Source organism: Ceratina calcarata, unplaced genomic scaffold (assembly GCF_001652005.2).
Source record: "Ceratina calcarata isolate Rehan_Ccalc_2016 unplaced genomic scaffold, ASM165200v1 scaffold555.2, whole genome shotgun sequence".
NCBI classification, from domain to species: domain Eukaryota; kingdom Metazoa; phylum Arthropoda; class Insecta; order Hymenoptera; family Apidae; genus Ceratina; species Ceratina calcarata.
The window spans coordinates 218,444-231,089 of NW_017176739.1; the positions used below are offsets into that span (position 1 = coordinate 218,444).

Below are 12,646 nucleotides of genomic sequence, written 5' to 3' on the forward strand. Positions count from 1 at the left end.
CTGTAATTAAATTAAATATAATTATACGTTCATTTTGCATGTATGACGAATTGTAATAAAAGATTGAACAGTTTAAATCTATGGTTTTTTAATCGTTTTTAAGTCTTGTGTTAAAGATTCACAATTTTCTATCGTTCGTATTGTTAGTAATATTACCAAACAAAGTATTTAAGTTTATATTTAAGCATGATTATATATGATTCCTCCTTATATTTGCTATCGTATACTGACAGCTACAGAATGGACAAACAAAGAATCAAAACAAAGATGACACTGCACGCACAGATTCACGCAGCGTCAGTGAAAACGTGGCCTCTAATACTATTGAAATGATTAAGGTACATTTCATAGATTGCACAACGTCTGTGCAGTATAGTGCATAATTTGTTTATAGTCTTGTCTTGATAGTATTTATGTTCATTAGTTGGATTTTTACGTATTTCCTTACGATTTACTAGTTAGTGTTATCATGATTTGAAGCGCACTTATTTAGTCCTAGGTTCAAATATATTAAAATAGTTATAAGAAACTGTTTAGTTCGTAATTTTAACAGAACAATGATTTACTTAAATGGAATCAAAATTAAATATAAATCTGAATATGTAGCAGAGTCGCAAAATGCTCTTATACTCTGATTATTTTCAGGAATATGATGAGCGCCCTGCGATATCGAGACACAATGGGGACTACGATGAAAGAAGATCTTATGCAGAATTTAGTAACAACGATACATCACAACGTACATATGCATCAACATCACCGCGGACACAATACTCTGTGAACGAAAGTATGGACGATAGGCGTTCGGAACGGAACAATTATGATTATGACAATAGGTTGAGATCTGATTACAAGGAGCATCATAGAATAAAATCGGATTATGAAGAACATCATCAACCATCGTCTCAACCTAGACGAATGCCAGTTCATCATAATGTAGAGAGGATGAGTTCTTTATTAAATTTGAGTTTAGTTAATAGATGATAAAATTTTTTTTTCGATATTCCAGGAAGATTCAAATCCAATACCTGGAGGATGGGTAAGACATTCGGAGAAAGAAAAGTGTAGGTCACAATTTCATTATCATAGGCGGCCTGTTACAAGGGTATGTATTCCATAATATTATATTGGATGCTTCATTTTACTTAAATTTATTGGGAAAAATAAAAGATGATATGTAATATATATTTTTTATTTTAGAATTCAAATATATTATCAGCTGTGTTATGCTTAGTTAAAGAGCTCGACTATCCGAGCCTCGAAGTGGTCGAAATGGCTGTTAGGAATCGAATGGACGAATTGGAAGAATGATGTTTCTGACACCGTCCCCAAACTGCTCAGGGGACGGTTACTTTTTCTCACATCAGCGGTTCATCAATCCCAAGTCCAGAATTTTCGGATTCTCTTGACAGTGCGGTGATTACTTGCCAATGTGTCGATAACGATGCAAATTCCAATGCTGATCGTCATACGTACGATAACGCTGACAAACGACAAATTCGTCGCAATGGATCTACTGAAAATTGTTTGATGCGTAGTCCAAAAAATGTCTCTATCCATCCTGGTTCAAAATATGTTGGGAATAATCAGAGCGGGCATAAACTAAGAGACTCTGTGCCGGATAATCTAATGTCAGTAGCCGATAATCGCGAGGAGAAGAAACCTAATGATGTTAGGAGAGTGGCAAGTAGTGACAGCATACCCCGTGGCAGTTTCAATGGTTTAACTTTAAGTCCAGGATGCAGGGTTTTAAGTCAAGATTGTGTGAGAAGATCGAAAAGTCCTGATGTTAGAAATTCGATGATCCCTCTTCGTTACATTCAATCGGCAAAAGGTACTTGGACATACAATTTGTAAGTGTAATTGCAAATAACATTAATACTCACTCGAAATGGAAAGATTTTCTCATGGAACAGCTCTCGAAAAATTCGTAAACATTATTACGATGATCATTACGCGATTACAAAGGAATAGTTCAACAGTTTCTGAGAAGACGGTATATATATGTATGTAATACATATATATATATATATATATATTTATTAAATTAGGAACAATTGTGATATCTCGTGGAGAAGTAATAAGGAACGAAGGAAATTTTAATGCAGTCATGTGCTCCGCGACTTATTCTTTGAATGACCGATATATTATACAAGAATCAAAAATGATGATTTTGACGACTCAGTACATTAAAGGCAATGTTTCTTAGATAAAAATATATTTCATATAATTTTTTATAGTAGTTTGTTGCAAATGTGTTATGGGACTGTTGTTCATTTTCAACTGAATTATTTTCTATAGATTATAACGCAATACGAAATAGTAAAATTATAATTTGTACATAAAGCGTATAATCAAAGATGAATTTATGCCGAATTAGATACTTCCTAAAGAAACTAAGTTAGGCGAAATATTTTATTTATGTTCGATATAATTGTAAAAAATTGGAACACGCAACGTGCAATAATTTATGAAATCAAGTGTTACATAATTGCAGGTATATACGTGTACAAGTTACTTGCATAGTTTTAAGTAGTATCTTTAATCTGTTCTAAAATATTACTATTACCGATAGACTTGCTTTTTCTTAACAAATGCTTTTATACACGTCCATCTACATGTTCATACTCATAGAATCCATGTAAAAATGTTAATCGTTAACTTTTTTTTTATCAATTCTATCATCGAACTTACATGTGCATTAGCGACTAATGCTCTATACAGATACAATAATGAATCCATTGATATTAAACGAATCGTAAGCAGAACTGTACTTAAAACGACGTGAAAATAATATGATATAACGAGAAAATATATTATGCGACGTATACGTACGTATGCTCAACGGTACGTGTTATAGATTAATATTAGACTGATAAACACCCATGGCATATTTTTTGGAACGAGAAAAGCGACACGAAGCAACCGCTGCATTCTTTTTACAATTAAAACCGTTCTACTTAACGAAGCCAATTTTCAAGTTAGATTTAAGATGTTTTATAAAAATGCGGAACACAATATCTTCTGTTACATGTAACCGTCCAGTTGCATTACTTTATGAACAATTAATATGATTGTTATTTAATATTGTTACGAGAATGATTATTAATTGTCTAATATCTGTTCAGGGTATAAATATCCAACTTTTCTTTTTAACGCAAACAAATGTTTTTAGATAATTTGTACATAATAAAAGGAAAAGTTGCCAGATGCGTCTTTCATTCCGGATGTCGTACTTGCGCCGTAAATGTTTCAGACTGAAAATAAGAAATTTAACCTTGTTACTTAAAAATTTGTTTTATCGAATGCTAATTACTTATCATTATTAGTTACATTCTTCCTGATTAATATGTGCAGTTATGAATACAGCTTATTACAGTTATGATATTAATGTGTTTTGGAAAATAAATTGAATCTAAAGACTACTATGTATTGTTTTTTTAAATATTATTAAGTATATGTACTTAGTTTTATCAGGTTTTATAAAAACCGATGACCATGGTCATGAAGTACGGAGGGCCGCGCAGTCTCGTTCTAAGTTATCAGCGTCACTTAATTGTATGTACACTTTTGTCGCTAGGACAACGGTATCGGTGAATCAAACCATACATACGTGTCGTAAGTCCTAAGATCGTGACATTACTTATCCCATTTGGAAGTGAACATTAAAAGCAAAGAATGTCGTTATATGCAGCACCAATACTTTATTTAAACTTGGGCGGTGAAATGCTGTACGTCTTGCGACAAAGATTGAAAGCGCAAAGGATATGCACTGATAAAACTACACAAGGCTAGTCTACCAGCAAAGTGTTTAATCTTTTTCAAATATCTGACATTATATGTATTTTTCTCATGTATCCTCTGACTATTAATTTTAAAAGAGTTCTTATTCCACTGTTTAGTATTAGACGATGTGAGCGCGGCGTTGCTTAATCCTAAAATATTGTCTTCTGTATTTGGAGGAAAGCCCTTGCCCGGGATACCTGTTTTACGGTCTACCTTAGAATGTGTTGTATTGTCTTCGATAATGAAACTCGACAAAAATAGTATGAATAAATTGTTTGACTTAATGACTATGATGGTTAAATATCAGTTGACTGCAGCTACCGGTCCCGTAGAAGTTGTATTGTTAACTCTAAATCATACAGATGCCATGCGTGATATGGTCAGCAATCCAAACGCTCAACAATGCGTTGGACTAGTGCATCAGATGGTAACTGATGTAGGCATTCTTTTATTCTACGAATTGAATTATGTATTTGCGTTCAATTTCCAAGAGTTTGCTGATGTTTCAACAGTTTTACGGTATGTTAACGTTCGAGGAAGTATGGAATGCTAGGAACGATTGCTTGAGGGAGTTAGAACCGTACTGTGTGAGGGTGTCCGTACTTCTTAGACTTGGTTTGCAAAACGAAGACGGTAATTTTAATTCAACGTATCATAAGTATAACGAGAGGTACGACGAAAATAAAGATCGTTTTTCTGGCAAGAAACTATACGACATAGATCCGAAGACGTACTGTAATGGATCCTTCGATCTTTTCGGGGAACGAGGTACAATACTTGGTAAAAATATGTGAGTACGTGAGTCACGAACTGGCAATTGTTTCTAAATTCAAATATTAATGTAGATTAAAAATATTGTTCAGGTACTCAATGTCATATGGCACGTTAAAGCCAACGCCCGATCATGATAAAGATGCACACATTAAAGATTGTGGTACAAAAGCCGAACTTGGCATGCTAGCTATCCAGCTAGGAACAGAGGACACTTCCTACAAACGGCCTTTCACTTTAAATTTACTTTCCAATGAAGATAAGGATAATGCAAATGCAAATGAAAAGCTATTTGATTCTAAGGAGAATACTCCAAAACAGGAGAAGCCGAAATTTAACGAAGATTATAAGATCAGACTAGAGAATATACGCGCGGACTTTTTTGACGACGAACACGATAATATAAAACATAATGTGAATCTGTTAGATCTCTTGGATAAAACGGAATAATTCTATTTAATTGACAATATATAATTTCTTATGTACCTTTATAATAACGTATAGCTATATTATGATGCAAATAACTATTTTTTTATATTTCACAATACCTACTTCGTTTAAACCTCGTTCTTCTATGAATTTTCTTACACAGTTAACTATTTATATAAATGCAATATATCTGCGATTGTTAAACATTAAATACAATTATTTCGCGCTAAGATTTTATTTAAAGACACACTACAAAATGAAATCCATACGAAAGATTATTGTAAAACTAATATTTCTTATAATACAATATAACAAACGTATTAATTATTTTTCGTACATAAAACAAATACTAAATACATTAAAATGCATTTTTTATTATCAAAATGAAACGAACACGAAACTTTCTTTAGGACCCAGTCATGTCTAGAATATACTTAACTCCAGTTTTACCATCGGAACTAAGTGCATTTAGAACAGCTTCTTCATACTGACAGAAAGGAACCAATTTGTGTGGTGGAGCTCTCAATTTTTTCTCTTTAAATAATGTGCCCAATTCTTTAAACATATCTTGACGTTTCGAAGAATCCATATTTGCCTTTGTCCACGCAGTCATCCAAAATCCTTTCAAAGATATATCCTATTCAAATTGTCAACAATTGTTACCATTGACTCAAACCTATCTCAGTGCAGTACAAATATTAATTAGTATACCTTAAAGATAAGCGCAGAAGTTGGAACGGTCAAAGGTTCTCTCGACATTCCACCGTATGTTACCATAATTCCACCGTGTCCTAAATGTCTCAGGACTTCTAAGGCATTTTGTCCACATATACAATTGAGAGCCAACTTTGGCGAGGGTAACTTCTTACTTTTAAAAATCTGGGTCTTCCTTATATCTTCCTCGGTGAGGATTTCATCTGCACCCAAAGATTTTAAATGATCCTACAAATATTTTTAACTATCAATTAGGATCGAGATTCAGTCCTTCCTTTTAGTACCTTCAGTTCCTGTATGTTCGGTCGATCTCTAACGACGCTAACTGATTTATAATTCCATATCTTGCACAATTGTATAACAATTTGCCCAACTGATGAATTTCCTCCATTCTGGATGACAGTATCTCCAGGTTTCAGTGCCACAAAATCTTTCAGCATCCTGTACGCAGTACATGGATTTACATTCAACATGCTTGCTTCTACAGCTCCTACCTCTTTTGGAATCTAAGATTTTAGTATAGATTAAACACATATTGCAACGGATCCATGAAGATGTATCCATATAAAATACTTGAATGTATGCTACACCTTCATAAGTTCTTCAGGAGTATAATTTGCCAATGTTCTCCACGTTCCTAAATTTACACCGTTTGGTATGACTCGGTCACCAATACTTAAGTTTTTTACATTAGATCCAATAGCTACCACTTCACCTACTCCTTCATTTCCCGGTGTGGCTGGTAAAGGTGGCTTGCTTGGATATTTACCCTGTATTGTATTTATGTCAGCAGGATTGACAGGTGCTAACAACCATCGTACAGAAACCTGAGGAAATAATTATTGTTATTAGATTGCGTTAAGGAAAGTCGTTTTTTTAATCGACTCACTTGATTATTTTCTGGTTGACTAACAGGTTGCTTTGTAAGGTGCAAAACATTCACGGGTTCGCCATATTCTTTGTAAAATAAAGATTTTACAGAATCTGCTGAGGCAACAGCACTCATTTGCCGTACCGATACCAGATTTGTCACAAATGTACGCGACAGTGGTAAAACTAAGCTCTTCATACACACCATTCTTTTTACGTATTCTACAATAATAAACTTATTCTTTCTGTTTACAAACAGGTTGTGTTTAAAGAATATTATGATTCTTTCGGCGTTGGTTCTGATTACACTAGTAAAAGTATTATGCAAGAGATATTGTCACGTGGATTAAATTTTCATTACAAATGATTTATTTCAAAAAGCTTGATCGCGTACAAGTCAAGTAAACTTAATGTAGACAAAGGACCTTTGTTATTTTTGCATTAAAGACAACATTTGTATCGCTTAAGTGAATAAAACACTTAAGTCATTTAAATCCAGTAGAATTAATAATCAATTATAAAACAGTTTTGAGAAACATTCTTCTGCGTTAGTTCACTGTGTATTTGACATTGTCATTACTTCTAGACGATACGACACAAATAATTCCTGCGTGTAGATTTATTATTTATATATAAAAATAATTAAACATTGAAATTACGATGAACTCTGCGCCGAATGTCGCTCGCAGCCGGCGCTGATGGGGAGGGATCACAGTGGTCGGAGGAGGAATGATGATCAGATGATGATGACAACAGTGTGGCGGTGTGGTAGAACATGTTTATATATTACACGTTACACGTGTCATTCAATTAGTTAGCCTGAAACTGTCAAACTTGTAATGCAAGTGAACGTATCAAAAGAAATTTTAAATAAAATATCATGGAAGATACAAAGGAGACAATTATACATAAATTCAACACGGAATTAGGAAAAGATTTAAAGGGACTCGATAAGATATACGAATTTCACCAATCTCTTAACGCGCAAAAAAATGAAATCGAGGAATCAGTACGTATTTAAACAAGATTAAACTTTTAACAACAATATTTTACACGTTCTTTTACTTTCGTATGTGTAACATATAATTATTTAAAATGTTAGCTGTCGATGGCATCTACTGAAGCTCCGTCAAAGGTGAAAGCAGTCGTAGAGAGTGTTGAAAAAATCAGCATTGAATTTCAGCAACTAGAAAAAGCTTCTGAAGAATTTAGAAATGAAATACAGGAGACAGTCCATGAAAGTGATAAGAGCTTGGAAATACAAAGGATCATAGACACTATCAGCTATTTAGATAAATCACTGTCATATCTAAATTTCATAAAACACGTTGAAGACATTAGGTAAACTGTTATTTAATCATTTATATTCTTTAATCATTATCAATCTTAAAGGATTATGATTTCAGTGATGGAATACAAGCGTCTTTAGCAAACGGCGATGATGAATCAACTATCTCATTATATACAGATCTTAAGAACATCAGTTGTGAATTAAGATCATCTACTTGTCATTATCTCCAGAATTATGTGAAGGAAACACTTCACTTCTGGCACAATCTCATAAAAGATAAATTGTCTAAGTACGTTATCATTCTCAATTAAAGTATACACCAAGCAAACATGTCTATGTATAATAAACGTATATGATTTTCAGGGAATATAATGATATATTGAAAGCATTAAAATGGCCTTTCTGCGGCGCTAATGTAAATGCATTACATACACCTGTGCCAGAGACAGTAGTGAAGTTTAAGATACTTACAGAATATTTATTACACTTACAGTTACCGTATCCTTGTAGAAAGTATATCATATTTACGTTAAAATTATTGTAGAAAAAATATATTTTGCCTTTAATTTAATATATATAGAGAAGAATCTATGAAGCCTGTTGTTACATCGGCACTACTAACTGACTTCAGCCCAGTTTGTTTGCCGATTTCGTTGCTAGTACGACCGCTTAGGCAAAGATTTATATACCACTTTACCGGTTCTAAATTAACGAATCGACAAGACAAACCGGAATGGTTCTTTACTCAAATATTAACTTGGATAAAGGACCATATTCAGTGGGTCCAGAAAAATGTACAACCCGCAGCGAATTCAATAGACTTTAAACACGTGGATATGAAGGTATGTTTAATTTATTCACGTCGTTACTCGAAAATTGTAATATACAAATAATGTTGGTTGTATGTTTTCTTGCAATAGACAGAATTTATGCGGGCTTTAGTACAATTGGCAGTTGAAAAACTTCATTCTGAACTGTCAGTAGTACAATACGACGATGTCTTATTTGCTCACCTGGTCGATGAGGCTCTAGGGTTTGAAAGGGAATTAAGAGAGACATTGTTTTACCCACCAGCTCAACCAGCTACTGTTTTTGTACTCACACAGGCTCAAATTTTTGTAAAGTGGATTAATATGGAGAAGAAATGTACTGTTACAGATTACTACATGCTTTATATTATATCGTAACATCTAGATAATAACGTATCTTAAATTAATAGATGCTACTGAGAAGATGGATGCAATTTTAAACTCTAACACAGCTTGGGAAAAATTATCAACTTCTGACGCTGACGATATGAAAGTAACCGAATGCGCAGATGCCTTCTTGACACTCCTTACAACAATTTCTGATAGGTACAAACATTTGCCTCAGCCAGGTCACAGGTAAATTAAGGATAATCTGTCTTAACTATGCTCTTACAAATATAAGCTAAAGAAGACTTAATTCACTTATTTGGAATGATTTGTGAAAAAACAAAAGATTACAGTTTCTTGAGCTACAGCTAGAGTTGATCGACGATTGGAGAGTAAGATTGATTCAGCTATTACACGAGAACTATGGAGATCCTTTAACTTCTCTTATGCCACGCATTCTGAATACACTGCACTACGTTGCGACGGTTTTAGAAGAGTGGGGTGTAACAGTGGTAAGTAATTTAAAAAGTGAAGGTATATGCTAACGTAGACGCATTATTTAATTATGTTACTTTCAGCACTTCTTGCAACTATACTTTTTCAAAAAACAATTTGAAGCAGTGGAAACTGCCACGATAAAGGGAAACGATATTAAAGATGTAGGTGAAGTTGAAGGTTCTGTATTCGACGAAGCTGTTGCCCTTTTAAAACGAATAGAAAAAGAATTGATCAGCGAAATCAGTGATTCTGTAGCCTTAGATGTAAAAGCAAAAAGCAGGCCCTATAGAACGGATAAGTAAGATTCTTTTGCATAGTTTTCATCGAAATTTTAATCTGAAATTGTGTATAATTATATTCTCTACAGGTGGTTTGCAATGCAGTCTACTAAAGAGTTGGTTTCTTTATCTGTTACACCGAGCGGTTATTCTATGTTTCAAGAATTAGCAACGCAACTCAATCTCCTTCACAAGACTTTGGCTTTACCACTGTTTCACGAAGCTTGGAAAAATTTGGCATCTAATCTTGATCAAGTTAGATATTACTTTACTCTTTAAATTACATCACCAACAAATATCATATTTATCATCGATTTAAATAAACACCACTTTTGTTCCAGTACCTTTTAGAAGAAGTTGTTCTAGTGAATCATTTTAACGTAGGAGGAGCTGAACAGTTACAATATGATATCTTCAGGAATTTCTTTCCGTTATTTGGCCTCTATATTAATAAACCGGAGTCATACTTTCCCTTGTAAGTAACAAATGATTATGATTTAAATGTTCAAATTTGTTAAAAATTTAACCGGTCAAATAATATTCCAGGATTAAGGAGGCTTGCATATTATTAAACATTATGTTAGGTTCAGCGATGCTACTTGTCGAAGCTCTCAATAACAGCGACGAAGTAGCCGGGAAAGAAATATTAGCAGACATTGGTGTTTATAAAATGTCTTCTGAACTTGCTTTAAAGGTAATTGGAACAAGAACGGATATTTCTTATACATAAACGACATTGCTTGTTTCATATACTTATGACTGAATCCATTATTCAGTCTTGTACATAGATTGTATAGAAAATTACGGAATTGTATATTTATTTATATATTTATAATGTAAAATTTTCCGTACACCTACACGTAATATCTAACAAATTAATGTTATACCGCCGTTATCTGCACCCAATAATAATAATCGATTGAGAGGAAGAACGGCCATGGTAGTAAGGAGTCCTTTGAAAGTATCGGATTTTAATTTCGAAGATGAAAACGAGGCTGTCGTTTCTATGGACGTATAAACTCCTACTCGATTCGCCGTTGTTCCTATCACTAATTCCTGTTCGTACATCGTCATGCAGTGAACTGGTTCGGTAGAGCCTCTGAAATTTTCGAAATTATTAGATACATTTTAATTAAATCACATTGCGCGATAAAAGTCACTCACTTCATATGGAATTTCAATTTTCCATCTAAAGCGCTCCACACAGCTATGGTCTCGTCCAACGAAGAACTAATTAACGTTGTTTCATTGATTGCTTCCAATTGCAGTATCTGAAATAATGATGATTAATTAGTTTCATGTTGAATATCCCGATGAGGAATATTTCATATACAACGTACTTCGCACTCGTGACCTTTCCAAGATGCAATAATAAGACCGGTACGAATATCTAAAATTGTTAAGAAACCTGATGCTTGACCTAACGCTACCCAATAACCGCTAGGTGCAACCGCAATACATCGGATTAAACCTGTTGGATTTACGGAGACCTTAAAGAAAAAAAGAAAATCATTGTTTCATCACAAAGTATGTCACAATGTTATCTTTAATATTCAAAAACGTACTTTCATTTCATTTACATATTGAAACGTTCTGCAATCGATGACTCTCAATGTAATATCAGTTGTACCCACAAGTAGAGTTGTACAAGGTGGCGGACTTGCAGCCAATGTGTTCACGGGGACTGGCCTTGAGCTCTCTGGACATCCGAGAAGAGAACCCATGAACGGGTCCCAACAGTGAATCGTACCGTCACAAGTAACTACGTATCTCATTGATTCTAGAAATGTAAGTGCGAGGATAGATTTCTTATGTCCAGTATAAGTGTACTGACAAGATGAAACAGTGTTTCCATCGCCCTATTGGAAAAATACGTAGCTTAAGCGCAAATGATTAATGCATGTACGTAACTCTATCGTGATAACGTTACCTGACTTCTTAAACTCCATAATTTCACTGTTTTGTCTCTTCCGCCGCTCATGAAACTGTTTTCATTATCTAATACGTACATACATCTGATGCTATTGGTATGCCCACTAAACGTTTGAAGTTTTATTTGTTTTATATTAAACGCTGTATCTTTCTCCGATCTTCCGATTTCGTGTTCCCAATACGCTAGCCAATTACCACGTAATTGCCTTCCAGTCGAGGAAGAAGAATTCGTTTCACGATTACATGTTACACTTTCTAGAGTGACGTGATTCCCAATATCACCTTTTTGTACAGCAAATCTATTTCCCACAACTGATATGTTTCCAAAATTGGTCACATCTTTATTTGATGTTTCTGAACTTTCTGTTGCATTATACTTGTTATCATCTTCAAAACAGTTTAAGTATATAAATTTTTGAATATATGCGATATGATAAAAATTATACAGCATACAACATACCAGCGTTGGAACTCATTCTTATTTCTTGTTCGTATTTGCGACATAAATTCTGTATATGTTCATGATTCTTAAGTATTTGTTCCATCACTTCGCTATCGATACACTTATAGAAAGACATATAAGTTTTGTGTGCGAATTCCGCTGTGAATACGGCTTTCAGTTCTTCAAGTGCCTGAAGAATAAATGCATTAAAAATACAATAAAGTTCGACACCTGTTTAAGGATGTATTGGCTATCCAGTCAATCCTGAAAGTTTATGCACTTCAGAAACGCATTTTTTAAAAAGAAATCAGATGTCGGAAGACCAATGCTAATAATAAACAACAAAAAAAATTTTCGATTTTTCCGAGATTTTTCCAAGGGATACCCCTTCAATTTCTTCCAAATTTTCGTTTTTGGCCAATAACTTCCAAACCGTTGGACCTACGGGAAAATTGCATCAGACCTTTCTTGTAGAGGACGACGAGATCTACAATTTCCA

The 12,646-nt window shown here is 34.0% G+C and overlaps 5 protein-coding genes across 6 annotated transcripts in view; 3 read left to right on the forward strand and 2 right to left on the reverse strand.

The window, feature by feature from the left end:
• The window catches only part of LOC108629179 (uncharacterized), a 5,416-nt gene extending 1,988 nt beyond the window's left edge, over nucleotides 1-3,428 (forward strand). Inside the window, exons 4-7 of the mRNA XM_026817110.1 lie at nucleotides 234-338; nucleotides 646-936; nucleotides 1,010-1,105; nucleotides 1,201-3,428. Coding sequence (XP_026672911.1) covers nucleotides 234-338; nucleotides 646-936; nucleotides 1,010-1,105; nucleotides 1,201-1,311 — 603 coding nt within the window. The 3' untranslated portion in view covers nucleotides 1,312-3,428. The remainder of the gene's footprint in view (nucleotides 1-233; nucleotides 339-645; nucleotides 937-1,009; nucleotides 1,106-1,200) is intronic.
• Nucleotides 3,429-3,678: 250 nt separating this feature from the next.
• On the forward strand, nucleotides 3,679-5,248 carry OSCP1 (Organic solute carrier partner 1). The gene is made up of 4 exons (XM_018031687.2): nucleotides 3,679-3,790; nucleotides 3,903-4,222; nucleotides 4,299-4,576; nucleotides 4,650-5,248. The coding sequence occupies exons 1-4, from the start codon at nucleotides 3,679-3,681 to the stop codon at nucleotides 5,005-5,007; spliced, it is 1,068 nt and encodes a 355-aa protein (XP_017887176.1). The 3' UTR covers nucleotides 5,008-5,248.
• A 92-nt stretch (nucleotides 5,249-5,340) lies between these two features.
• On the reverse strand, nucleotides 5,341-7,248 carry LOC108629196 (enoyl-[acyl-carrier-protein] reductase, mitochondrial). The gene is made up of 5 exons (XM_018031686.2): nucleotides 6,590-7,248; nucleotides 6,291-6,527; nucleotides 5,985-6,206; nucleotides 5,698-5,928; nucleotides 5,341-5,623 (listed from the first exon to the last, which is right to left on the reverse strand). Exons 1-5 carry the CDS (start codon nucleotides 6,776-6,778, stop codon nucleotides 5,393-5,395), a joined length of 1,110 nt encoding a protein of 369 aa, XP_017887175.1. The 5' UTR covers nucleotides 6,779-7,248; the 3' UTR covers nucleotides 5,341-5,392.
• Nucleotides 7,249-7,351: 103 nt separating this feature from the next.
• Rint1 (RAD50 interactor 1) lies at nucleotides 7,352-11,303 on the forward strand. Of its 2 annotated transcripts, XM_026817104.1 has the most exons (13): nucleotides 7,352-7,579; nucleotides 7,673-7,911; nucleotides 7,977-8,150; nucleotides 8,225-8,359; nucleotides 8,442-8,703; nucleotides 8,782-9,007; nucleotides 9,081-9,246; nucleotides 9,344-9,509; nucleotides 9,576-9,793; nucleotides 9,863-10,028; nucleotides 10,115-10,248; nucleotides 10,320-10,467; nucleotides 11,068-11,303. In XM_026817104.1, exons 1-13 carry the CDS (start codon nucleotides 7,451-7,453, stop codon nucleotides 11,143-11,145), a joined length of 2,241 nt encoding a protein of 746 aa, XP_026672905.1. In that variant the 5' UTR covers nucleotides 7,352-7,450; the 3' UTR covers nucleotides 11,146-11,303. The 2 variants fall into 2 exon arrangements, with proteins under 2 accessions (XP_026672905.1, XP_017887170.1); XM_018031681.2 differs by lacking the exon at nucleotides 11,068-11,303 and having other exon boundaries at nucleotides 10,320-10,601.
• Nucleotides 10,570-12,646, reverse strand: part of Wdr81 (WD repeat domain 81) — an 8,752-nt gene continuing 6,675 nt past the window's right edge. The window contains exons 18-23 of the mRNA XM_018031677.2: nucleotides 12,166-12,337; nucleotides 11,704-12,092; nucleotides 11,339-11,632; nucleotides 11,114-11,263; nucleotides 10,938-11,044; nucleotides 10,570-10,872 (exon numbers count right to left, since the gene is read on the reverse strand). Coding sequence (XP_017887166.1) covers nucleotides 10,641-10,872; nucleotides 10,938-11,044; nucleotides 11,114-11,263; nucleotides 11,339-11,632; nucleotides 11,704-12,092; nucleotides 12,166-12,337 — 1,344 coding nt within the window. The 3' untranslated portion in view covers nucleotides 10,570-10,640. The remainder of the gene's footprint in view (nucleotides 10,873-10,937; nucleotides 11,045-11,113; nucleotides 11,264-11,338; nucleotides 11,633-11,703; nucleotides 12,093-12,165; nucleotides 12,338-12,646) is intronic.

Coding starts and splice junctions, on each gene's coding strand:
- OSCP1 (XM_018031687.2), top strand. CDS start 3,679: ATGTCGTTATATGCAGCACCAATACTTTATTTAAACTTGGGCGGTGAA. Junction 3,791..3,902: donor CACTGATAAAACTACACAAG/GCTAGTCTACCA, acceptor TCCACTGTTTAG/TATTAGACGATGTGAGCGCG. Junction 4,577..4,649: donor ACAATACTTGGTAAAAATAT/GTGAGTACGTGA, acceptor AATATTGTTCAG/GTACTCAATGTCATATGGCA.
- LOC108629196 (XM_018031686.2), bottom strand. CDS start 6,778: ATGGTGTGTATGAAGAGCTTAGTTTTACCACTGTCGCGTACATTTGTG. Junction 6,207..6,290: donor CTCCTGAAGAACTTATGAAG/GTGTAGCATACA, acceptor CTAAAATCTTAG/ATTCCAAAAGAGGTAGGAGC. Junction 5,929..5,984: donor CGAACATACAGGAACTGAAG/GTACTAAAAGGA, acceptor AAATATTTGTAG/GATCATTTAAAATCTTTGGG.
- Rint1 (XM_026817104.1), top strand. CDS start 7,451: ATGGAAGATACAAAGGAGACAATTATACATAAATTCAACACGGAATTA. Junction 7,580..7,672: donor AAAATGAAATCGAGGAATCA/GTACGTATTTAA, acceptor TTAAAATGTTAG/CTGTCGATGGCATCTACTGA. Junction 10,468..11,067: donor CTTCTGAACTTGCTTTAAAG/GTAATTGGAACA, acceptor ATGATTAATTAG/TTTCATGTTGAATATCCCGA.